Source organism: Bos indicus, chromosome 19, assembly GCF_029378745.1.
Source record: "Bos indicus isolate NIAB-ARS_2022 breed Sahiwal x Tharparkar chromosome 19, NIAB-ARS_B.indTharparkar_mat_pri_1.0, whole genome shotgun sequence".
Classification (NCBI taxonomy): Eukaryota; Metazoa; Chordata; class Mammalia; order Artiodactyla; family Bovidae; genus Bos; species Bos indicus.
Genome location: NC_091778.1, coordinates 24,825,165 through 24,843,708, shown reverse-complemented (window position 1 = coordinate 24,843,708; position 18,544 = coordinate 24,825,165). Strand labels below are relative to the sequence as shown.

Here is an 18,544-nt window from a genome sequence, read left to right as displayed (position 1 = left end):
CAGACTGAGCCACAAACAATGTTTAATAAGGCACAAAATAACACGTTCAAATGAGAGGAATACCCATTTTTTCCTCTATTCAGCCACACATCCACCCCAAGCAGATGTATCACAAGCTTACCAACTAGGTAAGGGAAACTGAAACAATGAAATCTTATATTAAATCTCTAAAAAAAAAAATACCCCCCCTCCACTATCCTCTTTCCAACTGAGGTTGAAAAAACACTGAATTCTAACAGCAGGGACAGCCTCAACGCAGCCATTTACTGAACGCTTACTATGCTCAAGGCTTAGTACTAATGCTTTATATTCATGCTTAATCCTCCCAACAATTCTGTAAGGTTTAAACATCAGCCCTATTCTACTGCTCCATCGTCATTATTAGATCCATAATACTCTAATATATTTACTATCTTAAATTCTAAATTCAGGTCCAGATGATATTGAGGATGTTTATTAAGTGTAAATACAATTCTCTGAGTTCCCGGTACATGGTAGTACATACGTGCCAGAGGAAAAAGGTTAACATTTCCTTTGAGAAACTTACAAACTAGTAGGGAAGAAAAATTACCCATCAGAGTGGTCAATAAGCATCCTCTTCATAATTCTAGTTTCCAAAACCAATGTTGTGCAATGGAGAAAGTAACTGTTTTATTATAAGGCTGATGATGGAGAGAGTTAAGGAAAGGAGAATTTCAAACAAACAGTAGAACTCCATATGGTTTTTTAACCTGTCTTCTCTACTCTGCCCTGAAAGCCCATCTTCGTTTCTTACCTGGAAACATCCATAGGGTCAGATTCAACTGTTAGGTCTGCCACTCCAAAACCTAACTGCTCAGAAACCACGTAACTCGTACATACCCAAGGAGGTAACAAAGTGTTCATGCGCATTGAGGGTCTTCATGCATCGCTTGTTCTTGTAATCCCACACGCGCAGGGTCTTGTCATCAGCGCAACTCAAAATAAACTTCCCCCCAGAATGGAACAGAACTCCACGTACCCAGTTATCATGACCCACCTTAAAAACAAAAAGGTGTACGACTTAATAAAGGGATAAATAATTTAAACAGCATCTATGAAAATAGTTAAGGCATTACTCAAAGTGGATTGAAACTACATGCACTAGAAACGTCAATGCCAAAAGGCAAAAGGAGAAAAAAGTCTAGAGAATCCTTCTAGATTAAAGTAACCTGGAAACTAACAAGATACGACCAGTAAATGCAACACATATAATACTTAACTAGCTCCTGGAGAGTGGCTGAAATAGTTATAAAGGACACTACTAGGGTAACTAGAGAAAATTTAAATATATAATGTATTAAATTTCTTCAGTGTGACAACTTTATTAAGGTTTTATAAAATACCCTTTAGGAAATGCACATTAAAATATTTGGGGTCAAGTGTCATGGTGTCTTTCAAACTATACAGCAAAATCTACATGGTAACTTTCAAACTATACAGCAAAATCTACAATACACACGTGGAGAAAAGAAAATGTTGACAACGGGCAACTCTAGATGAAGAATATGTAGGTATTTACTGCATATCTTTATTCATCCATTCATCTACCTATATCCCCTGTCCAGCAAGCAGTTCCATTTCTTACAATTTATCCTAAGAAATAATTAAGAATGTGTAAGGTGACTAATTAGTTAACAAAAATGTTCAACAAAGCACTGTATGCACTGAGTATATCTAACGACATGAGCAAATGCCACATACCTTCTAAGTTAAAAGTCTACTGCAAAGCAGTATGTATAGTATACCATGTTCACATGTTTTTAAAAAACTACTGCATGCATCCTCATAGTAATTTAAGAAAAGAGTTTAGAATAGTCCAGTCCAACAGGATAGCCATTAACCGTGTATGGCTATTTCAACATAAATTAGCATTAAATTAAACAATTCAGTTTTTCAGTCTCACTAGCCACATTTCAAATGCTCAATAACTGTTAGCAGCTAGTTGCTACCATGCTGGACAGTGGAGACGCAGAACACCAACACACACAGCTCTAATGGACAGCTCTACTCTAATATAGTTGGTAGTTATTAGCAGGTATGGTAAAGTGATCTGAGGGTGATTTTCTTCTTTTTTCTTTCCTTTTTCTGTTTATTTCTCAAATTTTCTACAATGTAAATAAACTATATTGCTTTTGTAAAAGAACCCCCCAAAAGAGCTAAGTTAAAAAAAAAAAAAGATGACCAAGGTGATACATCTTTGGCCTTGGTTTACTTTTCCTTCTTTGCTCCTATTTAAAACACTTTGTTATATTACAGTGATCTCTAAAAGCCACCCACCAATCACTAGAGTTGCAGAAGATTCAATACAAGTCAAACCACGTTTCTTGGAGCCACACCAAAATAAAGCAGAAAAAAAGAATCCTCTTTCAGTTGAAAAACAGGAGGCAGAAACCTCCAGGGAAATTAATGGTGACCTGTGTTGTTCCAGAAGAAGAGAGCACGTGCTTTCTGATTTTTAAATGTAGATCATGTTTTCAAACAGCAAGATAGTATATTTGAACTCAGCTCAGAATACTAAAAGGAAAGTTTAATTTTTAAATCAGTTCTTCTTCTTCTTTTTAAAATATACTATGTATCTATTTTTTTTATTAGAAATCTAGCATTCTAAGAATGCCAGTCAGTTCCTGATAATACTTCCATACGTGTCTACCATATCCCAAAGACAGACAGTCGCTTCAAGATATGATTAACACTTGAAGAACCTCTAAACAAACATGCATGCCAAATTATAAAAGCTGCCACTGGATTAATGTCCATGGGCCCCCTTAGAACTCCTGAAGGCAAACAAGAAAGTCCATAGTATCTTCTTATAATTTATATATCTTCATATTAAAATCTAGATGAAATAGGCTCCTAAATGAAATACAGATTTCCAAGTCATAGAGCTAATACTGTTTATTTCTGAATGCTTAAAATAACCAAATAAAACTGGAACATGAGAATAGATAGTAAGTTAAAAGGATTCATTAAAAGTAAATATAATGAGATCAAGAAGCACAGTTTCAAAAAATATAAAATGAGTCTGTAAATTTGTTTTCCACGTATTTCATAGGAGATAGTACATAATTTTAGAGATACAATGGCTAGAATCTCCCTCCTAGCACTGACTGGCTTTGTAGATCCACTGTATAATGTAATAGTCTATAGAAATAACCTCCATATCACTGTAACCATACTCTTAACCAAAAAGTATCTTTATAAAGAAGTTATTTTAGAACTTCAAATAATTCAGATTTACTAGGAAATCACAAGGCATCTGACCCTAAAAGATATGCAGAGTAAAAATGCGAAAGCAACAGTGAAATTATGCCAACTCACCAGGGTCATAAGGCACATGCCAGTACTGACATCCCACATCTTGATAGTCTTGTCCCTGGATCCGGACAGTAAGAATGGCCCAGGTTTGCCACTTTTTTTAGTCTACAGAAAACATACAAAAATGAAATTTCCTGGGCAAGAAGTTAGTGACTTAAATGACAACTACACAACAATGATCTGTATTTCTAATTTTGTAAAAACGCATTTTTTGACAAATAAAAACGATATGTATTTTAGGCATACCACTTATGTTCTGAGCTATGATACAAATGATTACTACAATTAAGCTAATTAACACAATCATCACCTCACATTACCACATTTGTGTGTGTTATGTACCCTCCCTCTCAGCAAATTTCAAGTATACAATACAGTACTGTTAACTACAGTCACCATGCTGTACATTAGATATCCAGGACTTACTCATCCAAGGTCACAAAGAGTTGGATACGACTGTTCCTACCCCAGCCGCGATGAAATCTATGACGTGGTAAGTAACCACCACCAGGTGGCAGTAAAAAAAAAAAAACAACAAACCTGAAAACGCAACTAGCCAGCCAACTAGGAAGAGATTACCAAAAAAGCTTCATTTTGAAAAATAACTGGTGTGAGTAGGTGAGGGTGAGAGAGTTTTCATTTATTTAAAAAAAAAAAAAACACCCCACAATAGGAACATTGCTATGAAAAAGAATTTTGGCTCATAGAACAGTATATTACAGAAATAATTATTCTGTAATTTTAAAAGTATTAATTACCAAGAATGAAATCATGAGGAGCACAAATGATCAAGAATATCAGAGACCTCCATATGAAATATTCTTCATTTAAAACAAATGCTATTCTTTTTATTTTTTGGCCATGCCACATGGCATGTGGGATCTCAGTTCCCTGATGAGGAAACTGCGTCTTTTAACCACTGTACCACCACCGAAGTCCTGAGAAAAGCTATTCTCCTAGAAGATGACTTTAACTTCTCCCATAAGTTTTGTTTTGTATTGGTATACTCTTAAAACAGGGACAATTATAATTAATTTCTGATTAATTTAAATGACCACTTCACTTACCCTAACCCTAGCACACATCACGGGTCAACTGACAGCAACAATAACCACTGGTTAAAAAATATAAACACATCTATCTGCAAGTTGGAAAGAATTTCAAGACTCAGAATTCTGGATGCAGATTTTATAACGCATTAATGGCATAAAACAGATTTCGGGGAAGGTCATTTAAGGTTCTCAAATAATAACAGCCACAAAATCATGAAATAACACAAATCATATAGTACCTCAGATCCTGTTGCTTCAGAGATGGAAGAATATGAGCTTTCAGGAGCCCAGGAAATGCATTCTACCACATGCTCATGTTCTCGAAGCTCAGCCTTGCATTCCTTTGTTGCTACGACCCATACACGCACAGTCTGGTCATTGGAACAGCTGGCTATCAGAGTGCCGTCTTGATTTGGCCGCACCATACGTACCCATTCTCTGTGTCCTGTGAATGTCTTCACACAGTAGCTGTAAAAATACATAATAATTTACACTGTGAAGGGCAATCATTGGGGCCCTTCCCAGAAGCAATACAAAACTAGCTATGCACTGGAACGAAGAGAACTGGCATCATATGCAAGTCAACAGAATACACGTACATTCCTGGTTAATAAAAGAGGGAGACAGGCTGGAAAGTCAAACATCAGTTAAAATAAGCTGATGGAAATATCATTAAAGAGCTATCAAAATCTAGAAGGAAAAAAATAGAGAGAAATATAATCTTTTAACTAAGCACACACAGTAAACCTAACAAAAATATTTCTAGCCATGTTGGGGAAAAGGCATGCTCTTTACTAATCTGGACAAAACCAGTAGGTTAAGGTTTTATTATAACAGTCATGTAATTCTAAGCACAACCAAATTAAGCCTAATGGGGCATACCTGCACAAATGTTATTTACATTTTAATTCAACTCAGAGAGATCACCTAAAAGAAGACCACAGAGAAAATAAGCCATTACATAGAAAATGGCTCTCAAGGATATAGAGTTTCTTCCGTAATTTCTCTGTTCCTTTTGGGTAGACATTTAAAGATTAAAACTTAAGTTTTAAAATGTAACTGTCATGGTAATCATTTTGGGTTACAGCCAAATTTAGGAGAACAGTCAGAACATAGTTTTGGATTTTTTGTTGAATATTATTTCTTTAAGCTGATGCCTTTTCAACTCAATCTACTTACCCAGTTTGCACTTCCCACATTTTTATAGTTTTATCCCTTGAGGCAGACACTATATGATCTCCATTGGGCATGATGGCTACTGAAGAAACATTGTGGTCATGGCCTAAAACACAAAACACAGTTAATATATTAAACAATATATCACCAAGAGCAATTAAGCCTTAATTTACCATGAGATTTCATCACGGGATTTCAAGTATCACAGCTACTTTAAATACAATGGAGTTCATATAAATTTGATAAGAAACTTGGATTTACACAAAAATGTAATGGACTGTTAAGGAATTAGTAACTAATAAAACAATTCACAATGAAATAAGTAGCCAGCTCAATTTACATTTCAACCTGCACAACTGTTTTAACCTTTTTTTTTGTTTGTTTGTTTTAACATATTATTAACTGGAGACCTATTAACACCATACGGTGTTCATTTCTGCAAATACCCCCCAGCCAATAATGTGTTAAAATCATAGGTAATCGGTACCATCAGCATTTGAATATATTAATACACCGGATGTTTTTGAGCACTAAAAAGCAAAACAAAAAAAAAATTTCCATGGTTGCTATTCTAAGATATAAAATAGAAATAAGATTTACAGAGATGAACAGAATGGATAAGAAAAATGGGCATTTGGCTCTATGTAGAAACTAGTGGTTGAAAGCTTTTTGTGTTGATGTGCACAGGAGCAAAAAATAAAATAAAATACATCATTCAAAATGCTAGTCAGCTATCCTATGGCAAAAAAAAAGCCCCAGAATATTCTCTTCAGTATCACATCATTTAAAGGAATATACAACGATTGGAAAGAACTCTTTAAGTCAGAGCAATAAGACACAGGCTACCTCACAAAACAAATAGATTTTACAAAAGGATTCAATAAAACTCCTTTAACTGGTAAACTTCCCTAATGCACTTAAATTGGGGAGGGGGGGGCATACTATTCAAATTACACCATCTAGGTGATTGCATAGCTTTCTCATGTGCTAACATCACTGGATAATGTATTTAAAAATAGTTTATTATTAACACAGTTAATATAAAATTCTTATATAAAATCCAAACATCCATATTTCATCATGTTTTAAAAAACAAAAATCCTTATTTAGTGACCACCTCCTATGTACCAGGTACCAAACCAGATGATTCAAGCATACAACCTCATTTTATCCTCACAAGCCTTATGGCTTCAATTTTTAATTTAATACTTAAGTTTTATTAACCTTACAGATTAAAGAGGTTAAAATTTCCTAATGCCATAAGTAAACAAGTAGGACTCGGAATCCAGGTATCTGATTTCAAAGCCCATGCTCTTTCCAGAAAGCCAAACTGCTTCAGAAAAAAGTCTCTAGGACAAGGAGAAGATAACAATGAGACTACAGTGTATGTGGGATATTAAAAAGTGAGCAAGGGAACCTGGGTTCCAGCTTTTACTGTATCTACTCTCTAACTTCAGTTTCCCAAATGAGAAAAATGAAAAACAGAAAGAAAAAAACCTCAGTAACTTCATTTTCTCTTTTTCTGAAGAACGGATAGATGCCCTAGCAGTTTTTCTCATCCAAAAATATTTGTGAAAATAAGTATTTTATAACCACTAAGAGACACTTCCCAAGTGGCTCAGTGGTAAAGAATCCACCTGCCATGCAGAAGACACAAGAGACGCAGATTCAAACCCTGGGTCGGGAAGAGCCCCTAGAGAAGGAAATGGCAACCTATTCCAGTATTTTTGCCTGGAGAATCCCATGGACAGAGAAGCCTGGTGGGTTCCAGTCCACAGGGTTGCAAAGACTCGGATACAACTAAAGCGACTGAGCACGCAAGCACAGAGAGATACTTAAAACCTCGAAACAGAGACAACTCTCAATGACCATGACTATCCATGGATTATCTATATCATATGCTCCTCCACTGACACAGTAAGGACTGAATGAAGGGAACCTGCACACTGTTAGAAAACATTATCCTTCTCCCCTCTGCAATACTATGTTAGAAACCAATATCAAATGCTATCCTCTACCGCTTACCATGCATGGTTCTGATGCATTCAAAGCCCTGAAAATCCCATAGCTTAATGGTCATATCTGCAGAACATGAAGCCAGAAGCTTGCCACTGTGGTCGAATGAAATATCCTGTACAGAGTCTGTATGCCCCTTAAGAGTTCGTTCAAAATCTCCAGTCTCATAATCCCACACCTGTCAAGTGAACAGAAAATCGGTTAGCATCACGTCATTCCTTTCTCACTTCACATTTGCACTTGGCAGGTCAGTCTGGCGCTATACTGACTAACAAAGCAAGTAACAAAGGATAACTGTCTTAGAATCATCACATCTTCAAGCATAAATTGATCTTTTCTCTATAGAGAAAAACGATTATTAAATAAACCTCTAAAACCACATTTATTAAGTATCCACCATATATCTAATCGTGCTAGTGACTGCCACAGATCAGAGTCCCGTCTCAGCCTGACAGCAGGCAACAGACAAGTTAAAAAGTAAATATAAGTACCAAAAAATAAGTACCAAAGAAAAAAAAATTCAGGAGCCTGACATGAATTTATATGTAGAGTATTAAGGGAATGATGAAGGAATACCCAATTCTACTAGACAAGCAGAGCTCAGACATCTAAGCAGCCAAGGAAAGACTTCCCAAGATGTAACTGTCTTTAAATAGCAGATTAACAGAAGCATATGGTCATTTTCATGTAAAAGCACTGAGCCACAGTCACATTTTTAAAGAATTTTTCTAAGATGATAAAAATAATGATCAAGAATAATTATTATTATAAACACATCTCAAGAACACACTGAACTTCTATTCTGGTGGTCAAATGCTAGTCTTAAGTCTGTAATTAACACTAATTACGTACGTGCTCTAAAATCAAACAGCTGATTCCATTCTTACCATAATAAAATGTATCTGCGATAGGGTGTATTTCAACCAATTTAAAGAAACTTAGAAAATGCATTTTGAAATCTAGAAACAATTTAAACATCCAATATTAGGGAGACTGCCACACAGATATAAGGAATCTATGGCATGTATACAATAATGTTACATTAAAAAAACCCCACAAAATTATACAACTATGCAAAAAAATGCACACAAAAAAATCCTCTAAAAACATTTCTTTTATAGAAAATTTATGTATGCCCCCCAAAATAAACACATAAAAATTTTACCATTTACATGTTCAACTACTTCCACACTGAAGTGATTACTGTATGTTTAGCTTTTTTCAGTTTGTTAATGTATTTTTTTTTCTTTGCTGCTATTGCTAAGTCGCTCCAGTCGTGTCCGACTCTGTGTGACCCCATAGACGGCAGCCCACCAGGCTCCCCTGTCCCTGGGATTCTCCAGGCAAGAACACTGGAGTGGGTTGCCATTTCCTTCTCTTCTTTTTTCTTTAATGTATTCTTAACTATACTGGAGGGGTTTTTGATGTTATCATGGCATTTTAGAATTTCAATTTTCAATTATTCTAGTTTATAGAAATACTTTTTATATATTGACCTTATATCTTGGCATTCTGTTTAAATTCAGTCATAGTTCTAGCAAATTTCTGAAGAATCCTTGGGATTTTCTACACAGAAAATCATGTTATCTGCAAGTAACATTTGCAGGTAATATTTCTTCCTTTCCAATCTGTATTCCTTTTATTTCTTCTCTACTGCATTGGCTAGCCACTCTAATACAAACATGGATTTAAGTAGTCATTGATCCCTGAACTCAAGGGGGAAGAACTGCTTTCCACCATTAAGTATTAATATTTTGTCCACTGTGGGTTTACCAGATACCTTTACCTTTTATCAGTCTATGGAAGCTCCCTCCCTAGCTTGTTGAGTTTTTATCATGCTTTTCCTGAACCTATTATGCTTTTTTAACTGATATGATATATCACACCAATTAATTTTTAAATATCGAACCAATCTTGCATTTTGGGATAAAACCTACCTGGTTATGACATACTAATTACCCCTTTTATGAACTGCTGGATTCAATTTGCTTATAATTTGTTAAGGATTTTGCATTTATGTTCATGAATGTTATTGTATCAGTCGACAGGTGTTGTTTTTTTTTTTAATATTATCTTTACCCATTTTGATATCTAATTGTTTCAACACCAAGAGTTCAGGTGAATACATTCTGACGATAGGTGTGACCTTGAAGTTCACTTCCATTTCAGTTAACTTTGTTTCCTGCATTCATTAAAGAACACTGAAGCATCTTCCTCTAAAATATTAATAAATATACCCAGAACCATGTCTCTTCATAAATGGTAAGCAAACATGGTAATATAATGTTTATAAATGTCAGGAATTAAAGATAATCAATTTTTTCTCTACTGGATATTTACCTTTTGTATGATTATAAAATAAATGCTCATGATAAAAAAATCTATAATGTACTGATATAAAGGCAATAAAAATATCCACTATCCTACCAATGGCATGATTTTTCCATTTTTTCTATGCTCTTTTTAAAAAAAGTACAGTGCCTGTGTATACGTCATTAAACTGTTTTTCCCTTTGTGTCTTATCATAAGAATTTTTCCATGCCATTAAAAACTTAATAGCAAACGTTCTTTTAGAAGTAATTCCTATTATTTTCTAAACAAAAGGCAATTTTTTTCATTACTATAGAAAACGTTATAGTGAAAACCTTTGAATGTTGAAAAATATCCATCCTCATTCTGCAATACTTAGGTAAGACAGTGATGGTTGAAAAAGAATTTTGAGTCAAAAACTACGTTTTTTAGCCCTTCATATATTCTGCTAAAACTGTTCTCCTGTAAGACTGTATCAAATGTAATGACAACGCCTGCTTCATCAAATTCTTACCACAACTGGGAATTCTCATTTAAAAAGTAAAATATTGGGGGCCTCCCTGGTGGCTCAGTTGTCAAGAATCCACCTGCCAATTCAAGAGACACAGGTTTGATCCCTGATCCAGGAAGATTCCACAGCCTGTGGCGCCAACTAAGTCCATGCGCCACGACTAGCCTGTGCTCTAGAGCCTGGGAGCTGCGACCACTGAGCACACATGCCGCAACTGCTGCAGCCTGCACCCCACGGCAAGAGAAGCCGCCAGTGAGGAGCCCGCACCACGCCCGCAACTGGCAAGCACCTCCTGTCTGCCACCACTGAAGAAAAGCCAGCACAGCAATGACCACCCAGCACAGACAAAATCAAAAATAAGTAAAAAATAAAAAGTAAAACAGCTTGCTAGATTTGACATCTATTTTAATTTACATTTCTTCTACTCTTAGTAATGAGGCCAAAGTTCTATTGTTGGTTCTGCTGAGAAATCCACGGACAGAGGCGCCTGGAGGGCTACAATCCATGAGGTCGCAAAGAGTTGGACATCACTGAGTGACTAATATTTTCTACTATTGGTAATGAGGCCAAAGCTCTACTGTTGGTTATTTTTCCTTACTCTATGAATTACCTGTTTGTGTCCTATTGTCCATTTTTTCTATTGAGATGTAAACTGTTTATCATACGTGTTTGAACTCTAAATCAATCCATCCTCTGCTTTACTAATTGAAGGTATTTTTTCAGTTTTGTTTGCTGTTTATTTTTCTTAATATTTAAGAACTAATTCTAAGTGACAACCAGAAATAGTTTCAGATATTTAAACGATGCAATTAAAATACTGTCATTAAAAATGACAAAAAATGATGATTTCATCAGAAAAAAAGAAAAGTATTTCTAAAATAAGTTTAATCAAAAAAGGTAATAAATACAAATGCTTGTCATTAACAAAACAGCCATGTGTACACATTAAATAAAGACTAAATGGAAGAGAGAATTTTAGTAGTTGTTGAGATATGTGTTATGGTTATATATCAATCTTCTAAAACTTCCATTTGTAATGTTTTAAAGTTAACCCAATAGATGGCACCTTAGCAGTTTTGTTTATGTTCTTATACCACTGCTGCAAAATGAAAGGTTAAGACTGAGCTTTCCATCTATTTGACAAGTCGATCTTAACCCCATGCTTCATGACAGGAGTGCAGTTTTTAGTAGACAAGACTATCATGAAGTTAATAAATTAAATACATGTCAACATAATCTGAAAGATAGCAACATATTAGTGCATTGGAGAGGTAGTCATTTCGGCCTACAGAAACATGTAATGCAAATATGTATATAAGACTCTCTTCAAATCACTTGGCAGCATGCCCCATCGATCACCAGCCCACAGGAAGAAGGAAGCCACTGATTTAGAGACTAAAGAAACCACAAAAGGAAAACATACAACCTGTTTAATTTGAAGAACAGGTTAAGTACATATATTTAAGTCATGCCTGCATTATATGCTGACTGTTGCTATATGATGAAAACAATCTTGGCAATCTACTCACATTTTCTTAGCTATACCTCTACAAATCAAAGTTAAAATCTAGAACTTAATCTGAAATAATCTTTAGATAGAGAAACCTACTTAAAATTTTAAAACCATGTTTTACTTATCTTTCTGTATGTGGTTATACAACTGTCACTGTATCGTGTCTGAATCAAAGGAAACTATAGAAACAACTTTTTTCCTGATAAAAAAGTCCTCTACTGACTTCTTTTGCATAATATATTATCCCCTGAATTACTAGTTTTATAATCCTATATTTGCATCTATCACTTCTGCTTATCAGTTCAGTTCAGTCGCTCAGTTGTGTCCAACTCTTTGTGACCCCATGAACCACAGCACACCAGGCCTCCCTGTCCATCACCAACTCCTGGAATCCACCAAAACCCATGTCCATTGAGTCGGTGATGCCATCCAACCATCTCGTCCTCTGTCATCCCCTTCTCCTCCTGCTTATAAATAAGGCAAATACTTACACTTCCAGTCTTCAAGAAGACAAGTTATCCAAGCACTAGGTGACATATTATTGTCCAATGTTAAACTGATGACATCCAATTTTCTCAAATTAACATTAAAGTTGCTTTTAACAATTATCCTATTGTACATCTTTCAATTTTGAAAGAAAAACTACCTTAATTGTAGCATCCTCTGAAGCAGAGACCATAACACTGAACACAGGATGGAAAATGACTCGAGTGACTGGACTCCTATGACCACTCAATGCATATTTTTCTGGTGGACGGGGAATCCATTCTTTTGGGTCTCTTTTCTGACCAAGAGGTCCACCCGACGTAAATTCTTCTTTTGCTTCATTTAACTTTGATTCTAATTCCATAACCTTAAGAAGGAACACACAGCAGTTATACACAGATAGATTCTGATAAAAATTGTATATTGGGTATTTTTTAAAACTGCCTTTATTTTGCATCCATATAAGCAGAATAAAATTTTAGCAATTTACAAAGCATTTGTTAGATTTAACTGAAAATTATCTATATTACATAACACTAAAATCTTAGTGGGGTGACAAAACTGCACATTGAGAAAAACTCAATACAATTGTGTCTGAACCCCTTAACTTGAAGAATCTGGAAGGTGCTCCATACAACTCGAGGAAGAGTAGGAAACCTATCTTGATCCCTTCCAACTCTGCCACCCTTAGTTAATTCTTTCCAAACTTCGTTTACATTGTACCTGTTAATCAGAATATTCATAATAAAAGCTAACACTACTGACATCTATGTGCCAGGCACTTTCCTACTAAGGGCTTTTTATGGATTAAATCATGTTATAACAACATTATTAATTCTAACTTTGCCTACTCAAAGTACAAATTTTAGGACCAGAATATTACTTATTGCCCTCACTTAATAGATCAAAGCTCAGAGAAGAAATTGAAACGTCTAAGAGCACCTTTTAGTGCTCTTTTCCTAGCATCATATTGGTTCCATGTGTTCTTCCCATCTATAGGTTCTTCAGTACCAATTCCTTGAAGTCAGGGCTATGTTACATTCAACCCAGCCAGTACTCCTGTTTGCCTAAGTTAGCAATGTATCAGCAATGGTCTGTATATGTCATAATGCATAGAAATGTATTTTTATTTACCTTTTTAAGGTTAACATAACTGCTAATGCAGAAAAAAATTTATTATGTTGATACTTTCAAAGTTTATATTTAATACTCTGAATACAACTAAAAGAAAAAGATTTCGTTACCTTCTTTTGTAATCTAATAACAGATGTCCATTTTTTTTCCAAAAGACCAGCATATTTCTTATCTAATTCTTCATTCTAGAGAGAAAAAAAAAGTAGATTTAAAAAAAAAGAAAGAAAAAAGGGCTCAAATACAAAAGCTCAAGCCATACACACCATTCACTCTCTAAGCCCAAACATTACTAAAATGATCTGATTATACAAAGAAGGTGTGTGTTGGTGGGTGAATTTCAGGTTTAGTGCCAAGTAAAACCATAATAAATGACAAGATTTTAAATAACTGAGGTGACTGCTAACTACTAATACTTCAATAAAATCTACTCATCAACTACATGAGTAACTGTAAAAAGTCAAACATACCATATCTAATTCAGCTTCCTTTTTAAAAACTGAATATGCTTCTTCGTAGCCATTTGAACGAAGATAATCTGCTATAGCTCGATTTCTGAAAGACAATAAATTCAAATGACTTTTAATAAATTCTCATTTCTATGTTGAAGAAAGTATTTTTTTTTTAAATCTCATAAACCTTAAGACACTCTTTTTTTTTTTTTTAAAGAGGATTACCCTTCCAATTATACAAGCATTTCATAAGAAAATGAACCACCAACCCCACAAAAGCCTCTAAAATAGTTAACCCTTCATAGCATATCCGTAAGATTGTTAATACTATTCTTGAACTTTTAGTTATATTTCTAATGCGTTGTTTACCTTACAAGTTGTATCAAGACCTGGCTTATATAACTAGTTATCACTCTGTGACAATCAATTTTGTTCATGTTTACACTTAGCCCTCCCTTACTATTTAATACTTGTCATTCTTACAGAAACTCAAGGACTAGCAAATGAAATTTAGTTTTGTAAGGAGAATTGTTCTGGTAAAATTATAATTAGCATTTTAATATTAGAGACAACTTTAAACCATGAGAGTGGGTGGAAAAAAGGCACAAGCTACAAACAGTACAGTATCATAGAATGAGAAATTAATTTAGAATTACAAGGTTAGAACATCACATTTGTGGGCCGTGGGATTGAAGAAAGTATAGTATTATTATTGTGAGTCTGTATGTGCTTCTTACAAGCCTGTACCTTCTGGCCTGTTTTATTAATGGATAATTTGATTCATTCAGAAATAAATTCTTTACCTGAAACTGTAAATAGTACTACTTTGTAATTTCCAAGCAGTTCTACTTGGGCCTTCTGAAGTAATACAAATAGGAAGGCAATGGCTCTCCAAAATAATTTCATCAAATACTGTGCTGTCAAAGCCTATATTACAAACAAACTAACCTTCAACAAATAAATGACCCTTTGTAAGAATATCCCAAATGGTAAGGAAAACAAAGACACTAAAAGACATCTATCTATCACTTAGCTTTATTTCCTTCTCCAGGCAACAAAGGGAAAAACGTCAAGGGTTTACAAAATCTTAGGTAGTATTTGTAAATATTCACTGTTCCTACGCAGCTCTACTCCTTCCTCAGAGTCAAGCCTGAGTGCTGGAACTTTGCCTGAACACACTACACACAGCTTACAATTCTGAAGCTCATATAACAGACAATATGTACACGTAACATGTGCAAATTATAGCAATTATTATCTTAATGGTAAAGGAAAGAGAGATAAATGATGATACTTCTCTAGGTAAGAATATTAAAAGGAGAAGAAACTATATCCTTTTCCTTACTAAAAAAAAAATCCCAATATTTTGAGATTAATACTAACATAGGTCAGCACAGGTCACTCATATCATGCTCTTTGCCTATATATTCACATCACCATGTATGCTTTAATCAAGTCACATAGCTGTTCATTTCATTCAATACACTGAAAACCTGTCAGTGTTTCAACATTTAAAATAATGTTACAGTAAGTATTCATATAGCCAAAGCTTTTCAAACATCTTTACCTTTAAGTCAAAAGATGCTACAGACTGATTACCTGTATACCCCACAAATTCTTATGTTGAAACCTAACCCCCCAAGTAATGGTGTTTGGAAGACAGGCCTATGTGAGAATGTATAACTTGTATAAAAACTTTTTATAAAGTTTTAAATCTAAAAAACAGCATTCACTGCCTCTTTTGATCCTAAAACCATGCTGTTAAGTTAGGTAGAAAAGTGTATAACCCCTATATTACATAATTGAGAGATTGATACATTCAAGGTCATAAAACGGGTAGTGAAGCAATTTAGGATAATAATCCCAATCAATCTTTACTGAGCAGGTGGGGAAGAACCTGGCCAAGTGGGTAGGACACTACACTTCCCTCCTTTAACTGGAGCTGTTCCATTTTCATATACTTCCATTTACTAAATTTCTTCATAAATGCTTTTAAAGTGAATCTATACTGCAATTTAAAAAGTCCAACACACAAACTTTTAAAAATTCAAATACAGCTGATTTATAATGTTGTACCAATCTCTGCTGTACGGCATAGTGACTGAGTAATACATACACACACACACCTCTTTTTTAAAATATTCTTTCCCACTATGTTTTATCCCAGGAGACTGGATACAGTTCCCAGTGCTATACACTAGACCTTGTTATATATCCATTCTAAATGAAACAGTCTACATTTACCAACCTCCAAGTTGCAGTTCATCTCTTTGCCTCCCCTTCTCGCTCTTGGCAACCACAAATCTGATCTGTGAGTCTGCTTCTGTTTTGTGTATAGGTTCATCTGTACCATAATTTTAGATTCCATATATAAGTGATATGTTTTTCTCTTTTTGACTTATTTCACTTAGTATTATAATCTCTAGTTGCATCCATGTTTCTGCAAATGGCATTATTTTGTTCTCTTTTATCACGGAGTAGTAATACATTGTATATATGTATCACATCTTCTTTATTCACTCATCTACTGATGAATGGACAGGGTATTTCCATGTTTTGGCTTTTGTGAATAGTGCTGCTACGAACAAAGGGGTACTCTCTTTTTGAATTATGGCTTTGTCCAGGTGTATGACCAGAAGTAGGACTGCTGGATTATACAGTAATTCTATTTTTAATTACTGTTAAGGGAAACTCCATACTGTTTTCCATAGTGGCTGCACCAACTTACATTCCCACCAACAGTGTAGGAGGGTTCAATTTCTCCACACTCTTTACAGCATTTGTTATTTGTAGACTTTTTAATGATGGGTATTCTGACCAGCCTACACAAAGTGGGACATGGGAGAAAACAGTTGATTCACAAGTTTTTGGTACATGGTAATAACATTTACTTGGACAGAAGAGGAGAAGAAGAGGGGGGCAAAAAAAGGGGGAGGCAGGAATATAATTAGTTCAGTTTTAAATCTTTTGACCTGAAGTGGCTATAAGACATTTAAGTAAAGATATATGATAAAGAAGGTAACTGAATGCAAAGATCAGAAGCTTAAGAGCTGGATTTGATGTAAGGAAAGAATTTGGGAAAACTGGTAAATAGGTAGCAGTGTTTCAAACCATAAATGGTGAAAGGCACTTCAGAAGAAGGTATATAATGGGAAGATCAAAGGAATGTAGAAAGTAAATGACAGAACCTTGACAGATATCAAACTTTTTCAGAAGCCATCAGAAAGTGAAGAATCCTGTTATAGTACAAGAATTAAGAGATGTCAGCAAGCCAATGGAGAAGGACATTTCAAAGAAATGGAAATCACTACCAGTGACAAAGATCTGAGAGAGGTAAAACATAGTTTAAAAAGTGTTCAAGCAATCCGGCTATTCAGAGGTCCCTGTTGACTTTAGCAAGTACAGCTTCAGAACTTAAGGTAGCCTAAGTATCCCACTCTACAGTTAGGCTTAAAATGAAGACTGTAAAATACTGGAGTTGTGGAGGAGCAGTGAGACTTGAGAATATCAGGCATGTGTTCTCTATCCAATCAAAGTTAAATAGTAACCATATTTACACTTAACAGTTTAGAAAAAGAGAGCTATTACACGGCATTCAGGAGAATCCCAGGGATGAGGCAGTCTGGTGGCTGCTGTCTATGGGGTCGCACAGAGTCGGACATGACTGAAAAGACTTAGCAGCAGTTCAGTTCAGTCGCTCAGTCGTGTTCGACGCTTTACAACCCCATAGATAGCAGCACACCAGGCCTCCCTGTCCATCACAGACTCCCAGAGTTTACACAAACTCATCTCCATTGAGTTGGTGATGCCATCCAGCCATCTCATCCTCTGTCGTCCCCTTCTCCTCTTGCCTTCAATCTTTCCCAGCATCAGGGTCTTTTCAAATGAGTCAGCTCTTCGTGGCCAAAGTATTGGAGTTTCAGCTTCAGCATCAGTCCTTCCAATGAATATTCAGGATTGATCTCCTTTAGGATGGACTGGTTGGATCTCCTTGCAGTCCAAGGGACTCTCAAGAGTCTTCTCCACCACAGTTCAAAAGCATCAATTCTTTGATGCTCAGCTTTCCTTATAGTCCAACTCTCACATCCATACATGACCACTGGAAAAACCACAGCCTTGACTAGATGCACCTTTGTTGGCAAAGTAATGTCTCTGCCTTTTAATATGCTGTCTAGGTTGGTCATAACTTTCCTTCCAAGGAGTAAGTGTCTTTTAATTTCATGACTTGCAGTCACCATCTGCAGTGATTTTGGAGCCCAGAAAGATAAAGTCAGCCACTGTTTCCACTGTTTCCCCATCTATTTGCCATGAAGTGATGGGACCGGATGCCATGATCTTACTTTTCTGAATGTTGAGCTTTAAGCCAACTTTTTCACTCTCCTCTCTCACTTTCATCAAGAGGCTCTTCAGTTCCTCTTCACTTTCTGCCTTAAGTTTGGTGACATCTGCACATCTGAGGTTACTGATATGTCTCCCAGCAATCTTGATTCCAGCTTGTGCTTCTTCCAGCCCAGCATTTCTCATGATGTGCTCTGTATATAAGTTAAATAAGCAGGGTGAC

At 35.5% G+C, this 18,544-nt stretch overlaps 1 protein-coding gene across 3 annotated transcripts in view; it reads right to left on the bottom strand.

Annotated features, from left to right (window-relative positions):
• PAFAH1B1 (platelet activating factor acetylhydrolase 1b regulatory subunit 1) overlaps positions 1-18,544 on the bottom strand; it is a 67,857-nt gene that overhangs the window by 2,838 nt on the left and 46,475 nt on the right. For all 3 annotated transcript variants that reach the window (XM_070772826.1, XM_019981113.2, XM_019981114.2), the window contains 8 exons: positions 14,002-14,086; positions 13,645-13,719; positions 12,561-12,767; positions 7,590-7,758; positions 5,568-5,670; positions 4,628-4,856; positions 3,340-3,441; positions 862-1,018 (listed from right to left, as the gene is read on the bottom strand). In XM_070772826.1, coding sequence (XP_070628927.1) covers positions 862-1,018; positions 3,340-3,441; positions 4,628-4,856; positions 5,568-5,670; positions 7,590-7,758; positions 12,561-12,767; positions 13,645-13,719; positions 14,002-14,086 — 1,127 coding nt within the window. The remainder of the gene's footprint in view (positions 1-861; positions 1,019-3,339; positions 3,442-4,627; positions 4,857-5,567; positions 5,671-7,589; positions 7,759-12,560; positions 12,768-13,644; positions 13,720-14,001; positions 14,087-18,544) is intronic.